Source organism: Rhineura floridana, chromosome 6 (genome assembly GCF_030035675.1).
Source record: "Rhineura floridana isolate rRhiFlo1 chromosome 6, rRhiFlo1.hap2, whole genome shotgun sequence".
NCBI classification, from domain to species: Eukaryota; Metazoa; Chordata; class Lepidosauria; order Squamata; family Rhineuridae; genus Rhineura; species Rhineura floridana.
The window spans coordinates 17,425,650-17,444,391 of NC_084485.1; the positions used below are offsets into that span (position 1 = coordinate 17,425,650).

At 44.8% G+C, this 18,742-nt stretch overlaps 1 protein-coding gene across 2 annotated transcripts in view; it reads right to left on the bottom strand.

Moving 5' to 3' along the window:
- Window positions 1–9,660, bottom strand: part of CDH4 (cadherin 4) — a 1,183,781-nt gene extending 1,174,121 nt beyond the window's left edge. For both annotated transcript variants that reach the window (XM_061631103.1, XM_061631102.1), the window contains exons 1-2: window positions 8,974–9,660; window positions 4,897–5,008 (exon numbers count right to left, since the gene is read on the bottom strand). In XM_061631103.1, the coding sequence (XP_061487087.1) occupies window positions 4,897–5,008; window positions 8,974–9,033 (172 nt within the window). In that variant the 5' untranslated portion in view covers window positions 9,034–9,660. The remainder of the gene's footprint in view (window positions 1–4,896; window positions 5,009–8,973) is intronic.
- Window positions 9,661–18,742: the final 9,082 nt, after the last annotated feature.

Genomic DNA, 18,742 nt, shown 5'->3' on the forward strand with positions numbered 1-18,742 from the left:
TGGCCACTCAGTGTAAAGGAGTTGGCTCTTCCACAGCTCACATTAATTTTCAGGGGACTTGCCTGGGTATCTTTCATCTGGATTGTGCCCATCTTCATCTATTGCATCATTTATCAGATGATGCTCAGATACATCACACTTCTTGCATTTTTTCTCATCTTTTTTCTTTGCACGTACAGAAACATATTTTTGTTGCATATTTTGTGGTCCTCCATATTCAATACAAGCAGGACCTGCAACAAAATATTGCTGTGTATTCTCCCTCCTAAAAAAAATGCTCCTGTTCAGGGCTCCAGCAAATTATTCTCAGCAAGGACAGCAGTCCAGTCTTCTGCTCCCTCAACCTGCTTTTCTCTTCCAATTACTCGACTATATTCCCTGTCAGCTGAGCAAGCTCAGCCCTCTTTAGACTGTTTGGTGTGGGTTTTATTGTCTCTTTAGGTCAGGTGTGGGGAACCTTTGTAGTTCAGCCACATCTGGAGGGGCAACTCCCATCAGCCCCAGCAAGAATGGTTCATGGCCAGGGATTGTGGGAGTTGTAGTTCAACAATGGCTGGAGGGCCAAAGGTTCCCCACACCTGCCTTAGGTGGTGGCTTGTTTCAGATTTTAAAGATGTTGCATATTTCTACAAATCTCACAGTTCCAACAAGCATGCCGATACCTTCTCAGTGGCCCTGATTTGGCTACAACCCTAGTGACCTTCACAACCCCAGTTTGCTATCAGAAATGGTATTTCACAATGTGGGGTTACCAGCTTATGAATTACCCAGCACGACTAGGCAGGGCCTTTTCTAAAACAGCCCATAGGATGCTTCACCCAGTTGTTGGAGTCTAGGAGCATAACATACCTGTGCTCATACTGGACCACTATACCTTTAAACAGAGAAATACAACCCCTTCTTTGACATCAGGATGCAGGAGACTTGGAGCAGTAACACAACAGTGATGAAAAAGCATCCTGATGGAAGCCCAGCAAACACCCTCCCCTTGTTTTTGCTTAGGCATGAGGTTAAAGGCAGTTTTCTATTTTTTTTAAAAAAAAAGCAGCTAGATTTTTGTTTGATTAGCATATTACAACAATGGCTTTATTTTTGCTTTATTGCTTTGGATGCCAGCAGGAAGATTTTTGTAAAGATTTTTGTTTTTTAAAAACTATCATAGCCAACCTCCCCCTGCCCTCCAAAAAAGCCACTTTACAAGTCTTCCCAGAAACCACATCTCTTGATATTAATTCAGAGAGAACTCACCACAAATTTTCACTGATTTTAATGGAACCTGAGCATACTCAACATACCCCCCTGGAGCATCCCACGGACAAAAACAATGAGCATGCAATCTACTTGAAGGTGAAGTCCTGCCCAATAAGAAAATAGATATGTGGACAAGCTCCTGTGCATCTGATGAAATAGAACAGGAGACCTTCAGCACTCCAGATGCTGCTGAACTACAACTCCCATCAGCACCAACAAGCACAGTCAATGGCCAGGGATGAAGAGAGTTACAGGTCAGCAACATCTCCACCCCTGAAGCAGACTCTAGTCAATGAAGCTTAGGATACCAAAATTCTGTTGCTTTTGCAGCAACAGGCTAACATGGATACCTCTCCAGAAACAGATCCTCTACTCCCAACATCAGCCCAAGAGCATTTTGACATGAACTGGAGAAACAATCATTGGTGGAAATTGCTCATTCAGAGAAATTGCTTAAATGGCTTATTGTGATACAATTTTCTATTTATTTAAAGATCACAATCAGCTGATGTTATAATTATACACAGCAGCTTCTCTGCAGCCTCAGCTGGCACTGCCTTTGAACTCTCTTCACCAGACCTTCTGTTCCGCCCCTATTGTCCAGCTAGCTAGGGCACAACACAATGCATCAAACACCCAATTGTCATGAATCCCCTCTTCCAAAAGAGTGGGCCAGTTACATTGTCTGAAAAGATGAAGCAGCAAGATAAACATTAGGAAAAACGCTGTCGATCAGAACAAGATAGTTAAACAAGGGGAAGAAGCAATTGAGAAGCAAACGCATACAAGCAAAGATTATCCCATTGGATCAGGAAGAAACAATGCCACTTGCCTGGCAACCTGCAGCAAGGAATACCCACCTTCATGCGAATAGAGCAAGAAGCATTTATTATTTGGAAGAGTTAGCTCAATGGAGTAGCACGTGGTTTGGATGCAGAAGACAAATTTATTCTCCAGTATATCCATTTAAAAACCTCCCATCTGAGAGGGGCCTAGATCAGGGATGGGGAACCTGTAGCCCTCCAAATGTATGATCTAGAACTCCCAGCATCATTGTCCGTGCTGGCTGGAGCTGATGGAGATGGAATCCAACTACTTCTCAGAGCTTGGAAGAGTTACTTTTTTGAACTACAACTCCCATCAGCCCCAGCCAGCATGGCCACTGGATTGGGCTGATGGGAGTTGTAGTTCAAAAAAGTAACTTTTCCAAGCTCTGCAAGTTCTGATGGGTTACAGAATCCCCGTCCCTGGCCTAGACTGGCTAATAGTCTAAGGCTGACTCCTAATCTCACTTATCTGGGAATATGACAGTTTGAATTCAATCAGACATCTGAGTAGACGTGGTTATAACTGCAGCCTCAGTTTAAAAAGACAGGTTCAAGCATTATTTGCCCCCTCCCTTTCAAGTTGTCAATGAACCAATGAGCAACATAAACACGTCCAGGCAAGTGGGCCACTAAAATAGCCACCAAGCCAATGGAAAAGCTTTGCTCTGCTTGGTACTACAACCAAGAATAAAAGTCACCTCTGGAACGTTTGGATCAAGTCAGTTATATTCAAAACAGCTAAAACTGTGTTCATTAATTTCAAGACCAGTGAGGGGAACCAGTTAAAATGGACTTCTAAACTAAGGAAAGGCACAAAACTGATCGAAAGCCCAGGTTGCAATAAAAGCAGAGCTTGGAAAAGTTACTTTTTTGAACTACAACTCCCATCAGCCCCAGCCAGCATGGTGCTGGCTGGGGCTGATGGGAGATGTAGTTCAAAAAAGTAACTTTTCCAAGCTCTGAATAAAAGGGTTATAACACTGAAGTGGCAAAGGCGCACACTCAGCTACAAATTATGGTCAAGCAATAAAGATGACCAGAACTCGTATACCTTTCTAAAGCAGTCAGCAGCAGGTGCATTAGACAACCAACATCTGCTGAATTGTTGGAGGAAGGCCCATCTTACCATACCACTTCACCTCCAGCCAGAGAAAAAACAAGCCTTCAACAGCCCATGCCCTTCCTCTCTGCGGTCCCAGTAGGGTGATATTTATTTATTCGTTCATTGCATTTATATCTCACCTTTTCTCCAAGGAGCTCAAGACAGTGCACATGGTCCCCAACACTTTAGGGAATACTAAGCTTCGGCTGCTTATTGGCACATCACTGACAAAACAGTGAATCAAAACTGCTCACTAGTTCTCACTAGTGTCAAAACACATGCAACTGTCTTTTGGAGAGGAAGACATCTTGCAAAAATGATTTAACTGCTGCATTTCAACCTGACAGCTCTATGAGCTGAAGAATGCATCATAAAGAATAAAGCAACAGAAAGCAAAAAAAACCTGGAAAATATTTAGCTATTTCAAGTTCCTGGCTAGATCCTCAATGTTGCATATACCTGAAATTTTAAGCTACCTCCTCAGGTTCACATAGGACCTGGTCCCTCACAAGATTATTTATATTTCTCAGATTAGACTCGAGGCAATTTACCAAAAATCATCTTACCACACCAAGGCAGTTTTTCCCTTGGCTCTGAATGCAGCACTGTATCCCCATTACCATTCTCCTCTTTCCGAACAGGAAACACAGGAGGAATGAAACCTTCATGGAGAATACAAGGGTGAATGTAAAAAGAAACCATTCAAGACAACTGTTCTTGGGTTTCAGTGTGCCATTTTGCTGCCTTGTTACAGCAGATCATCCAGGTAACAAAAACAGCCTGTTGCAAATCGAGCTTCACTTGGCCTGCTTTGCAAAAGTGTCTTACATTCCCATCTCTGGCTTACTCCAAACTCAATTCACTTCCTTTTCACCGCCATATCAGACTGGTGCAGCAGCACAACATCTACAGTATATTAGCAATTAGGAAGTGAGGTGCACAGAAGCGTTCCAGTTTGGCTTTTAAGATTCTCACAGGACTAAACTGAGGCTACATTTCCTGTGCCGTGCAAACAGGAAGGCAGATAGAAAAGTTTAATTATTGTAATAACTTAAAAAGGCAGAGAAGGGAGGAGGACTGAAAAAAGGAACAATGCTCACAATAAGCTGTTGTCCTTAAGATTATGAAGCTGTTTTAAGAGTTTCCAGCCACACACATACAAAAAAAGCAGTTATAATGCTGCAATTACTGTAAAACTAATTGGTCGTTTCTCACTGGCTGTGTTTTCATGTTGTCAGTGGGACAGTAATGAAAATGAATGCCACATTTGAGAACAGAATGTCTGTAGGCTTGTTTACCACATATTCAACAACAACGTCTGCTTTATCAGGCATTGCAAAGCAAAGGATAATTTCAGAATCTTCACATCTCAAATGCAAGGATGTTCTGGGCAGATGTGCACACACACACTATCCAAAAGTCCAACAGCAGAAACTTCCCCCAACAGTGGTTTCAGGTAAAAAAAATATTGGAATAAAGGCAGCATGCAATGCTACTTTGAAATCCTTTCACTCGAGCCACACAATGTGCAACAGAAGAATTTGGTATTGTTCCCAAGCCACTCACTGATACACAAGTCTGCAATTGTCAATTTATTTTTCCAAGAAGACATCTGGGTTCAGGGATCTTGCTTTTCACATCCATCAGCTATTTCTTCTTCACAGTGACAAGTGTACATTAACTTATCCCACCGCATTTCCCATTAAAACTTCCTACCTTTGAGTAACTTCTGGCCTTCCACGATGTTTTGGGAAACCAGTGCTGTGTAATCATCTTCCGAGAAGCCTGGTTTGCAGGTGGGCCTGACTGTAAGATCCCCATTGTGCGCCTGCAGAGTGCAACACAAGAGCAACAGAATGCCATGAATTTAAAGTGTATTTTAACAGCATTTCTGTATTTTGGACGTTGTTTGGTTCTTTTGTTGTTTGTTTTGTTTCTTGATTTATTGTATTTATATATTGTGCTTGTTTTTATCTTTTTGTACACCGCCCAGAGAGCCTTCGGGCTTAGGGCGGTATATAAATTAAACTAAATAAATAAATAAATAAATAAATAAATAAATTGTGTTGTTGTTTCTGGGTGGGAATCTTGGGGAGGTGGCGGGGGGCAGGTTTCACAGATAGCGCACAAGTGTCTGCAAACAGGCAAGTCTGAGCAACTGAACCAGTGTTCATCAAGTCAAACTGATAACATCTTTCAAGCCAGGAGGAGAAAAATAAAACACTGGTCAGGAAACAGTGGCATATTGAAACCCATGCTGAAGACAACTTGGGGGGAAATATTATTAAGCAAGGTTGCTGGGAACAGATGTGCTGAATTGTGCACATGGCAAATAGATCCGCCTAGGTGGATTACAAGCACCCTCATGCCTTGGATCAATACAAATCAAGCCATGAGGTCTCGCATACCAGTCACGCCTCCCCATTCGAGACATCTATTGCAATCTCCATCTTTGCCCTATTCACTGGACAATCAACATCCAGAGAGTTACTGTTAAAGCTACAGCAGGATGTCATTAGTCTGCATACACAGCCAAGCTATACCTCCCTTAGTAAATCAATGCAGAACTGCTGAGCAATCACCACCTGGCGGGGGGGGGGGTTTGGGGGGGGAGCACCTATACACATGCAAGCATCCCTGGCTGAAACGCATGAACTCCAGGGAAGTGAACAAGGCACCCCAGAGAAATAGGAATATATAAAGATATACATGCGTGTGTGTGTACATGCACACACACACACACACACACACACACACACGGTCTCTCTTATCCTGGACAAGGGCCCTAGTTCAGTGGCAGAGCATCTGCTTTGCATGCAGAAGGTCCCAGGTTCAATCCCCAGCATCTCCAGGTAAAACTGGGAAGGCTCCTTGCCTGAAGCCATGCAGAGCCGCTGCTGGTCAGTGTAGAAAATGCTCAGCTAGATGGGCCAATCGCCTGACTCGGTATAAGGCAGATTCCTATATACCCCCAGCCTCCCATTCAGCAAGGCAATTTATGAGCATCACCAAGCCACTCCAACCTGGAACTTTACAGTCATAGCTTTTGTCGCGTAACTTCCTGCCCTAAGGGACAGAAAGATTTGCTTCCAGATGCACACCGGAGTGAATATCCACAGGAAAAAAGGCTAAGTTCCAGCCCAAGCCTTGGAAGAGTGGACTGGGGATGAATCAGTTCTCCTTGTGCCTTGGCTTTCCAAATCTGTGAGCTCGATCTGACTCCAACTAACATGCAGGCAGAAGCTGAAAAGCTCACTAGCTGGTGATTTGTAAACAAATTCCTATAGCAAGAAGGTTTGCAGAGGGAAGGGGAAATCGTCCTTTCATACCCTCCTAGGCAAGATTTTTCTAGGGAACCTCTCAACAGATTCAAGGCAGGTACCTCGATCACAAAACCAAGTATCCTACACCCTACAGAAAAAGAGGGGCTTTATTATAAAAGCAGTCAACTCCACCCCATTACCACCCCCAACATATTTGGATGATTTAATAGGCGGGCAAAAGAAACCGGTTCAATTTTAAATAATGATGAACCGAACAAAAAGCTAGACTGCATGTGTGCAAGAGGGAGAGAGAAGGGGGGAAGAGAACGGAGAGTCTGTCTCCCGGCTTCCAGAGGAGCTTACTAAGCAAAAAGTAAGCCAATGTAATCTCTGCAAGAAATCACGCTTGGGAGAGAAATGCCAGCCACCATCTAAGGGAAGTGCAGGAAAGCAACTCTGCTGTGCACTCCGGCAGTCTCCTGGCAAGATCTGCAATTCAGAAACATTTCAGAGTCTGACAGTAGATAATAGACTTTGGATTTCCAATCACCCACTTCTTTTGATGGTTCTAACAGTGGGGCCATTGCAGTATGCTGGCCACGCACAGTCAGCCTTACAAAGCCCCCGAGAGCTTTGAATTAAGACACACTTGTCTCTCCCCCTCCCCAGGCTAAAGTTAGCTCTTCCTAGGCTGACCAATAAAGTGGCTCAATTTGTCTTAATAAAAGGGGTCCAAACAAGAGCCATTATTGGGGTGCAGTTTACCACAAAGTTCTTCTGCTATGCAGGCAGAAACATAAGGATGCAGGGCTCTCCCACCGATTTATGCAGGACAACTTCCTGGGAGATCCTGGCTACTGTCAGTCAAAACTCCAGAACTGAAACTGTGCTTAATGATAATAAGCTTCCATAATGTCAGCAGTGAAAGGAGGGTGAGGAGAAGGGCAATCTGATCAATTTTGACTCAAAAACAAGACATTCTCTCTCAAAACTCGGGGTGATGCAGCAATTGTAGATGTCCTGAAATTATCTTCAAATTTAGGGAACTGAAATACAGAACTAATAAAGAAGCAGGGAAAAAAACATAGTGCCTGGGAAGTATCCTTCTCCCCATGAAATGATTCAACACTATGCATCAATATCCAATCGTTTTACAAGGGTCCAAGATAGAGCGCATGGTAAATACCCTTAAAATACATGCAGCAGCCCCCAATATATGTAAGCAAGTCACAGAGGCACCATGCAGTCAAATGTAACCTTGCTATTCCCATAAAAGCTATTAAACCAAGTTTCTTTAGAGAACGCTTAATTTTAACAGCTTTTTTTTTTGAAGATTGTTATGGAATCCTTAGAAAATCTCCCTTAACCCCAGCAATGGGCTTGTTAGGTTAGAAGATGCATTTTTTCTTTAACATGTGATATTTAAAAAGCAACGTGGGAAGGAGAGAAGAGGAGAAAGGAAAAATACAGGACTACCCAATTCAAAGGAAAAGGGCTAACTCTCCTCACCCTTAAACCAGCCTGGATTTGCCCAGGTCCTCCAGAGTGTACCTGGTCTCTCAACAGGGTCTGTTGACAAACCGCAACACCCAAAGACTTCAGCCACGCCACGTGGGCTAGGCACACGAGGGCAAGATTCATTCGGAAGTTCTGGGAGATTCCCAACAGAGCTCCCCCTCCCCAAAGCCTCCGTAACGTACGAATATATTCGATCCACTCTCTAGCCACACAGTCCTTTCTTGCTTGGCTCGACTGCCTGTCACCACCCTAACCCAACTTGGGATGCTTTAACGGCGCGATTGCCTAAAGCCAAGTCCTGGCTCACCGAGGAAGCTACTTCCGCCCATTGAACGGCGTTGTATGTAGCAAAGCCAACATCAAGCTCACCATCATCATCACCACCACCACCTCTCTGCAAAATCCTCCCTCCTCAGGATTTCCGTCTGCCAGTTGTCAGTGAATTGAGAAAAAAACCGGGGGGGGGGTACTGGTGGAGAAGAGAGAGAAAACTGTCCAAACGTCTCTAAGCAGGGAAAGACAAGCTAACGGCGTTGCAAACACTTTCCAAGAAAAGGTGAAAACTAAGCGCGGGGAGAGGGGGGTCCGTCGTGCAGTGCAGATTTTTCACAAGCTTCTCCCCCCCCCCCGGAAAAAGAGAAAGACACGAAATCTCTATTGCACAAAACGTCTGGAGAAGGGGGGGCGCTAAAGCCGCATACGGGAAAAAAGGGGGACCCCCTTCCTCAACACATACACACGCATTTACAGACATATACATACGTACAGGCAGAGATTCATCTTGGCCAGGGAGCTACAAGCGTTCAAATAATGACACGAACCAAGAAGGGGATAGGAAAGCGAGCGCAAGGAATTGCAGGAGTAGCGGCACTCTCGGGTTCCCTAGCAGGCGAGCTCCCGAGCCCTGGAACCAGGCGCGAGCCCCCCACCCTTTGGCACTGCCGGGCGACAGTCTCGCCCTCCGTCGATGCACCCACCCATCCCTCTCAAGGGAGCGGCTGCTCCAACTTACCCTCGCCGAGCCCCCGCAGCAAAAGAGCCAGAGAAGTAGCATCTCCGAGCCCATCAGCATCTCCGCTGATCCCGAGCCGGGGTCGTCTCTCTCCTTTCCTCGCCGCCGCCTGCTGCAGCCACTGCCGCCGCTTGGCTCAGCCCGAGCAGGACAACCCCAAGCTTGCAAACCCTGCTCTGCTCTACTCTGCTCTACCCTGCTTGACGGTGCCTTTTGATCCCCTTCCTTTTCCGGCGCGTCCCTCAGAGCCGCCAACTCTTCGCAGCCGCTACCTCGGCGGCGGCGGCGGCAGCTGCTCCTCCTCGTTTTCCCCCTCTTAATTCCTCGCAGCCGGTCTGAGCGGCAGGTGAAGCGCTCTCGGGGCTGCTCTAGCGAATCCCCGCCTCCCAAGCCTGGCCCATCTACGGCGCGGAGTGGCAAGCAGGCGTCCTTAAAGGGGCGGCAGCAGCGGCGGCGGCGGCAACAGCAGCAGCCGGTAGAGAATCGCGCCTGCCGGGCGGCTAGGAGGAATCGGAAGCCAGGCGCCGAAGAGAGCCCCGTTCCCTCCTGCAACTACTGGGCTTACTCTGGAGGAAAGGAGTAAGCCGATCACATCGCATACGCGGCGGTTTGCAGGCTCCACCCCGAAGAGGGGGGTTAAGAATAGGGATGCTTTTTCTTGTGGACCAGAGGTGTGGTCGTCCAAGATCTCAGGGGATTTAGACCCTGTACTTTTTAGGGAGCAGGAGCCCTATGTCTCCAGCATCCTACCAGCCAATCAGCATGAAAGGAGAGTGTTGGCCACTGAGAAGAGGTTTCTAACATGCTTCCTTGTTCTTTCTCACCGATTGGAGGCAATCAGAACGAAAGGAGGTGAATCAATCACTGAGAAGACTCTTCTCAATGGCTAAAACACTCCCCTTTCATGCTGATTGGCTCCTAGGGACGTCTGTTGTTGTGAGAGAAGGCCTTACCAAGAAGGCCTCATTCTCAAACCAGCAGCAAAAAAGGGGGGAGGGGTGCGGCTGTCACTATCATGAAGAGACCCTGCACTTCTGAATTTGCCACTACACTACTGTTGTGGACATACAATGTCAAAGTCTTAAACTGCACTAAGTTCAATGGGCTTTACTTCCATGAAAGCATGCGCGGGATTGCAGGCCTGTGGGGCCCCATCCTACGTGTACTTACCCAAGAGGGTGTTCCATGTTTGTACTCCTGAATAAACAGGGAGAGGAACGGGCCACATGACTGCAAACCAGCTTGTTTCTACTCAGAAGTAGGCCCCCTTGAATTCAGGAGGGCTTGCTCCAAAGTAAGCATACACAGTGTTAATCAGGATCATCCCAGTTAGGGTTGCCAGGCTCAGGGCCTGAGAATGATTCTGTATCTTTAAGAGAGGAGAACATTCAGCCTAGCCTCCAGGAGGTCTTCTGTATCTTTAAAAGTGGTGCAAGGGGAAGGGAGAATTTCACCTTGTGGTTTTTCCCATTATAATGTTGCAAGAAAACCTGCACTTGGCTGAATTTTCTCTTCTCTTAAAAATACAGAATCATTCTCAGGCCCTGAGCCTGGCAACCTATACCAGGTAGCCCTATTTAAGGATTATTTGAAGATTGCCTGCCTGTTTGGCACTGAATTTCTTTACTCTGCAATAGCTTGCCCTGCATTGTTTCCTAAAGGAAGACAAGTAAATGGAACATTTAGGCTACAATCCTCTACACACTTGCTTGGGAATGATTGCTGGCAAACTCAATGGCACTTACTTCTGAGCAGACATTTATAGGGTTGTACTGCTACAGTTTTTTTAAAAAGCACACACAGAGAAATAATACGATCCTTTGCACACTTACTTGAAAAGAAGCCCATTGAATTCAGAGGGATTTGCTTCCAAGTAAACATGCACAGGACCAGGTTGCATCAATATTTAATAGAACATATATATTATGCATGTTTATCCAGAAGAGAGCCTCTCAGAGATCACTGGAACTTACCCCCAAGTATCAGCATATAGAGGACTGCAGCTTTACATGCAAATGGAAATATTTTATTCAGAGTGGAGGTTTTTAGGGTCCCCCAAAAATTATTTTATAATTTTATGGTGTTTAATTATTTTACTAACTTGGCATTTTTATGAGTTGACAATTTAAAAATATTATTAAATATCAAAGAGGATATATATTTTTATGATAATGATTGTAGGACTGCAGCCCAATCCAACACATGTTTACTGAGGAGTAAAATCCCATCAAGTTCTTCCTTTTTTTCTACCCATTGTGATACCATATGGTTTTGTTATGACTTTGCCTCTGAGATACTAATGAAGCATACCTGGTCCCCCAAACCAGGGCGACCAAATGTAAAAGAGCTCCTGCCCCTTCAATAGTTGTGTAAATGAGGGAAATCATTTTCAACAGGTGCCACTTATATGACAAGCCACAAGCTACACCTGCTGAAATTCCTTCTGATGCACAATTTTTAAAGGTGCAGGAGCTCTGTCCTCTTTCATATCTGGCTACCCTACCCACAAGCCTCCAGGCCAGGAGTGGGAAACCTTTGGCCCTCCAGATGTTGCTGAACTAGCAAGCATGGCCAGGGATTATGGGAATGGTAGTTCAGCAACATCTGGAGGGCCAAAGGTTCTGCACACCTGCTCTAGGCTCAGGCCATGCAGATTACCCATACAGAACTCGGTAGTTCTGATGGGCAAAAAGCACAGTGGCACAAAGCCTATAAGGGAGAATGTACAAATTACAAAAAATAATTTTTTTTTGTTAAAAATGGTACTGTTCCTTCTCCAAATATTGCTTGTTGCATCTCTAACTTGGTGCTAAAGTGCCAAATTTGGAGCATGGCAATTCCCACGTGGGCCTGCCAGTACCAAGGGCCATTTGGACGTGCCAGCTCATTGCAACTGTGAGAGGAATTTCGATTTTATTCCTTCAGGCCAAAAATATTTACTCTGCTTAATCTGTTATGGCTAAAATATATTGTCTGCAGTGTTCAATATAACGGGAAAGTATTTGTTTGGATGTTCTCCAAACAATTTGTCAGAAGAGATTGTGGTTTGTGGTTAGCAAGTTTCTGGAGCCACAATCAAGGCAACTCAGTGTTAAAGAAAAGAGGAACTGTTGTAAGAATGTTTTCTTAGGAGAAACCACATATGCTGAAAATGTATTGAGTGAAGTTTAGAACTATAATTCTTCTTTAGATGTTTTGGGTGTCTTGTTTTGTACCTTGTGAGATGTCAAAACAGGGGCAAAGGGCCCTTCCTCTTTCTCTAAACGGACATAAACAGTTTGAGATACTGGGACCAGGTACCTGCCCTCAGGGGAGGATACTTGGGTAGGGATTGGCCCAAAGTGGTCATAAGGTACCTGCCCTCAGGGGAGGATACTTGGGTAGGGATTGGCCCAAAGGGGTCATAAGGTACAATGTATGTATGATTCAGCAATCACTATAAAAGCAATGTATTCCTATTGATTGGCAGAGTGTGAGGTTCGAAAGAACTCCCTCTGCCATTATGCATACTGGTATTTTTTTGTTATTGATCAATAAACCTCTGTCCTTTGGAGCACAATCTTTGGTCTGGAAAGTTTTTCCTTCAACACAACCTTAAATGATAGCCCACTTGTGTTAAACCGTGTATGGATGTGAAAGTTGGACAGTGAAAAAAGCGGATAAGAGAAAGATCAACTCATTTGAAATGTGTTGTTGGAGGAGAGCTTTGCGGATACCATGGACTGCGAAAAAGATAAATAATTGGGTGTTAGAACAAATTAAACCAGAACTATCACTAGAAGCTAAAATGATGAAACTGAGGTTATCATAGTTTGGACACATAATGAGAAGACATGATTCACTAGAAAAGACAATAATGCTGGGAAAAACAGAAGGGAGTAGAAAAAGAGGAAGGCCAAACAAGAGATGGATTGATTCCCTGAAGGAAGCCACAGACCTGAACTTACAAGATTTGAACAGGGTGGTTCATGACAGATGCTCTTGGAGGTCACTGATTCATAGGGTCACCATAAGTCATAATCAACTTGGAGGCACATAACAACATAGATCAAAACACACAGGCGGAAATCTCATGCCATGGCCTCAAACAGAATATTTTTCAGTGGAAACACTTCAATGCATGACACTGAAGCAAGTGTGTGTGCGGCATATTCAGCAACAGCTTTACGGCTGGGTGAAAGCACTGGGGTGCTGTTGTCAGCCGCAGATGCTCTGGGAACCCAAGTGCGATCCCCACTTGGACCGCCCCACCCACTCTCTTATTATTGGGGTCCCTGAGGAGAGGAGTGTTTTCAGGTGATTGGCTATTTTAAACGTAGAGTGCCTCCAGACTGCAGCTCTTTTGTGGGAGGTGTTTGAGCACAAACTGCAAGTGTGGGTTAAATCGCCCTGTCGCTCTAGTGCAACAAGTCCACTTAAAAATAACAAGACTTTTTAAAAATCTGAGCTAAATGAATGATTAATGGGAAATCACATAAACACCCAGAAGCAAATCAGGATGAATGCAGGATCAATATTCATTGTCGTATCACCTCCTCACCAACAAATCAGAAGAAATGGGTGATAAAGGCTGGGCATTGTCTGACTTCCACATACGCACTGTGCAAGCAAATTAGAATGAATGCTAAATAAATAGGTCATCTGGAAGAGCTCTTAGCCTACAGCTGTGGCAGCCTGGCTCTTCTGTGCCAGGCTCTCTTTCCTGCCCAGTGCACATGCATGCACTATGCCCATAGGCATAAAGAAGAAATATTAACTCTAAAATATTGCCAAAGGCACTGTTTTCCAAAACAAATTAACATCTGTTCTGCTGCCCTTCTGAATCACATCCTGAAGGAATCCACTTGGCTTGGGGGAAGGGCTGTAGCTCAGTGGTAGAGCACCTGCTTTGCATGCAGAAGGTGCCCGGTTCAATCCTCGGCATCTCCAGGTAAGGCTAGGAAAGAATTCTGTCTGAAATCCTGGAGAGCTGCTGCCAGCCAGTGTAGACAATATTGAGCTAGATGGACCAATGGTGTGACTTGGTATAAGACAGCTTCCTATGTTCCTTTGGCTCCTAGCAGGGCTGGCTCTTTGATTGCCTCAATGGCACTTGGTTTCTTGCAGCATGAATGTGTGAACAGCCTATATTGAAACAAATATTGTATATAGTATACTGAGTCATGCCATTGGTCCATTTAGCTCAATAATGTCTACACAGACTGGCAGCAACTCTCTAGGATTTCAGACAGGGAGATTTTTCCCAGTCCTCCTAGCTGGAGATGCCGGGGATTGAAGCTGGAACCTTCTGTGTACAAGGCAGATGCTCTCCTACTGAGCTATGACTCTTCCCCAAACTGGGGGCCCAAACAATTGGTCACTCATGGGGAATTAACATGAGATATTGTCTTTGGGGTCAAAGGATTCACCCCACTCCTCTGCTGCACAAACTAAGTGCTAGTCTTGGGGGACTCACCAACTGGCACTCTTTCTACAGAGTTTGATCTCTGGTGGGTGTTTCACATGCGAGAGACATCATGTCCCCTTGAACTTGCCTCTTGGAGCACGTACTGTAGGCGGGATGTGAAACCTGTGGCCCTTGGCCTGATTCCATACATGTGGTAAGGAGGAAAAAAGAAAGGAAAGGAAAGCAGGAGAGAGAGAGAGAAGGGGTTGCACAGAGAGAGAAAAAGGGAGTCAGAAAGAGAAAAGGGCTGCACCACCCACCTTTGGTTCTGGCCCTATCCTCTGCCAGTGCATGGCCCATGACAGAATTTCCCCCCGCAAGGGAATGGAAATGTAAATATCAGAGAATGTAGTGGTTAAAGTGTTGGACTACGACCTGGGAGACCAGGGTTGGAATCCCCACCCAGCCATGAAGCTCCCTGGGTGACCTTGGGCCAGTCACTGCCTCTCAGCCTCAGAGGGAGGCAATGGTAAACCCCCTCTGAATACTGCTTACCATGAAAACCAGATTCACAGGGTCACCATAAGTCAGGATCGACTAGAAGGCGGTCCATTTCCATTTTCAGTATCATCTACTATAGGTCTAGTGTTGATCCTCTGTACAATAAGAATTTGAGGGTACATTTTAGCCCTATTCACACTAAAAGTGTAGAGGGGGGGTCAGACTATACCCCACTGCCCCTTTCTCCAAAGTCCACATGGCCTTCTGGGCTCACCCACTGTCTGTGCATTGAGCCAGGTATCTGCAAAGGACAGCATGCACACATACATCTGTGTGTAGAGCCTCCATGGGATTAGGACCCCCCCCCATTGCACACGATTCAGAGGTGCCCCTTTTCAGCTATCCCACTCCACATGTGGATTTTGAGGGTAGGGACAGCTGGACACTGTCCCACCTCTGTTGCATGCCAGGGTGTAGTTGTCTGGGGTGGCATGGGGGTTGTAGACCCATTACCTTTTGGGGAGCAGTGTCCCAGCCCGGTCCCTATGTATAAGCCAATCGGCACGAAAACGGAGTGTGTGAGCCCCTGAGAAGAGTCCTTTTCCTTTTGTGCTGAATGGACCCAATCAGAGTGAAAGGAGGTGAATCAGCCACTGAAAAGACTCTTCTCAGTAGCTAAAATACAGTCTCCCCTTTCTTGCTGATTGGCTCCTAGGGACGCCTGTTGTGGTGCAGTGTGGACTTGCGACATGGACAGGGAGACAAGGGGAAGTGGTAAAGTGGGTGTGGCTGTGAGGGGCGTGGCATGAGTACCATGAAGGGACCTGCACTTCTGAATTTGCCACTACACTACTGGTTGCATGTTTCAAGTATGAATGAAGGCACACACAAATAGGGCTTTTGACCCTTACCTTTCAAAATATTCAACTCAAAATTTCAGTCCTTCACCCACCCAAAATCATCCGCACTCTCAATTATTCCCTATCTCCAGCCTCTCTTCCTTCTCTGTCACTGTTTCTCTCCTTTCCACATTCTCATTCCTAGAAGTTATGAATAATGTGGGTTACGGAGGGTGGACTGGGAAGGATCGAAGGAGGGCCTTATCTGTACCATTGACAGTGTGGTGCCTTGGGTATATTCTTATTTCGAAGAGTTATTGGCATTGTATTAATTTTTTTAAAATCCCCCAAAGTTACAAGGCTGTTTAAAGACACCAATTAAATAATCTTCCATTTCTGGACCAGCCCTGCACGCTGCTCCGTGAGACAATTTAGCGACATCTTAACTGTGCAAAGCAAAGCAGAGCACCATTGTGTTCGCAGAAGTCAGGTTTTCATCTTGGAAATGATTAGGTTAGCCCTTTTTAGTTCTTATTTATGCACTGCAGTGTAATGTTCTGTGCAAGAAATATGAGAGGGAAAAAAACTAACATAGCTAGGAGAAAGCACAGCACGAGCTCAAGCTTGGAATAGCTTCCTTAACAAAGCCACTTGCTGACTGCAAGGCGCAGAGACTCAATCGTTTCTGCTGAATTTGAGATGTTTTGAATAGGGAACAGGGAGGAAAAAGAAAGATGTTAACACAGGTTCTGGTAGGTACTGCTCTGATGGTCTGACTAGAAATGCTTGCAGAAGAAGAAGCTGAGCTTTAAAAGAAGCAGAGAGATGTAAATTTCTAACACAAGGTAACAGCTTGTTTTCCCTTACACAGATATGGCAAGACCCTGGTGTTTTTCTTAGCATTGCCGCACATCTAGGTTCAAATGCAGAAGAGGGTCAAGCCTGGCCCAGGAGGGCAGGCAGCGGCAAACCACATAGTTACTTCAGGCAGCATGTGTGTGTGTGTGTGTGTGTCACCTTGAGATGATAGTGGGGAGGGGAGTTTGTTATGTCAGACTGTTGTTTGCTAGGTTTAGGGGAGAAATTTGGTTCAGTTTGCATTTAAAGGTGAGCCTACCAAATTAGGGTTGCCAGGTTCAGGGCCTGAGACTGATCCTGTATCTTTAGGAGAAGAGAAAGTTAGCAAAGTGCAGGTGTTCTTGCAACACTGTAATGGGAAAAACCACAGGGTGGAATTCTCCCTCCACCCTGCACAACTTTTAAAAATACAGAAGACCTCTTCGTTGCCAGGCCCAGCCTCCAAGAGTTCCTATGTATCTTTAAAAGTTGTGCAGGGAGAAGGGAGAATTTCACCTTGTGGTTTTTCTCATCACAGTGTTGCAAGAACACCTGCACTTGGCTGACTTTCTCTTCTCCTAAAGATACAGGATCAGTCTCAGGCCCTGAGCCTGGCAACCCTATACCAAATCCACACTTTCCAAAACAATACACTAACTGAAACACAGCCATGTTTCATAGTCTGAATTTTGCAATGTAGCTCTCCTTCCAAGTAATGTGTCCAAAAATATATATACTGGCATAAAAGGTACATAAATATGCATATATTAGTGAAGATAGCATTCAGAAATGCATTATATGAGGGAATATTGCTTGCAAAAACATGTCTGTTGGGCACAAATGGTATACAAAGTGTTTATATTTGGAGAAAATGAATACATTAGTGAAAATAACATACAAAAATGCATTATATCAGGGAAAATATAGATATAGAAAAAGGCTTTTCAAAAATGTGTATATTAGGCAAAATTGTATGCAAAATTAGGAAAAGATAGGAGAAATGTGCACTAAAATGCTTATGAATGTTCATGAGGACTTGTTTGTTTTTAATTCTGATTTGAAAATTAGAAAAATGAGGACGGGAGAGAAACCAACTTATTTTGGTAATGCAGATATGCTGTGTGTGCTGGAACTGAAACAGAGGGCGGGCAAGATATAGAAATATGCAGAAAATTATTAAGATTTATTGAATTTATATCCTGCCTTTCCTCTCAAAGGAACGCAAGGCAAAAAAAATAAACAAAACCGTATAACAAGTGAAGACAAACATATTAAAAGCAATTAAAAATGATCCAAAGCACAATTACAGTTAAAAACATTATAAAGCACAGTTAAAAACACAGGTGAAATTTTCTAAACACAGTTTAAAAAGTCTTTCATCGGTGATCTTCAGGTTGCCAGGAACAGTCCTCTTCTGCCATCAAATGCCTGAGTGAACAGGAATGTTTTCAAATTCCTCCTGACAGTTAACAGTGATGAAGACGCTGTGGAGGGCATTCCAAAAGTGGGGAGCCCCCACTGAAAAGATCCTGTCATGGCTTAGTGCCAGCTGGGCAGAGCTCAGCACCAGCACCAGCACCACCAACAAGGCCTCATCTGCCAATCGTGGGGTCCAAGATGGCTGACACTGGGGAAGGTGCTCTTTTAGATACTTGAGTCCCAAGCCACTCAGGGCTCTGTATGCTTGTACTAGCACCTTGAATTGGGCCTTGTAGCTCACTGGTAGCCAGAGCTTAGAAGTAATTAGTTACAAAAAATAATTACTTGTAATGTATTACTGCTTTGAGGAATAAGTGGGTAATTCCTTTACATTTTGCTTGTAATAGAATGAGGAGTAATTTTATTACTTCTGAGGAGTAATTGTAATGTTTCCAGCATTACTTTGGGGCATTACTGGGGGGGAGCAGGAGAAGTCTTCTGCTCTTCTGATTCGTGGATGAAAATCATGTGCCTCAAACTGGGTTTCTGTGCAGCATCACTCTTGACTCGTGCTCTGTAGGTGGGTAGGAGGGGATGAGGGAGGACGTGGAGGGTAAGATGGGAGTGGAGTGGAGAAAACAATTGTTTTTAAAAATGGATGATGGTGGAGAAGAATGGAGTGGAGGGAGAAAGGAGCTGGAGGGCAAGAACACAGATAAAGGAGGAGAAGGAGGCAGCAGCAGAATGGAGATAAAGAACTGTGGAGGTGAAAGATGACAACGTGTGT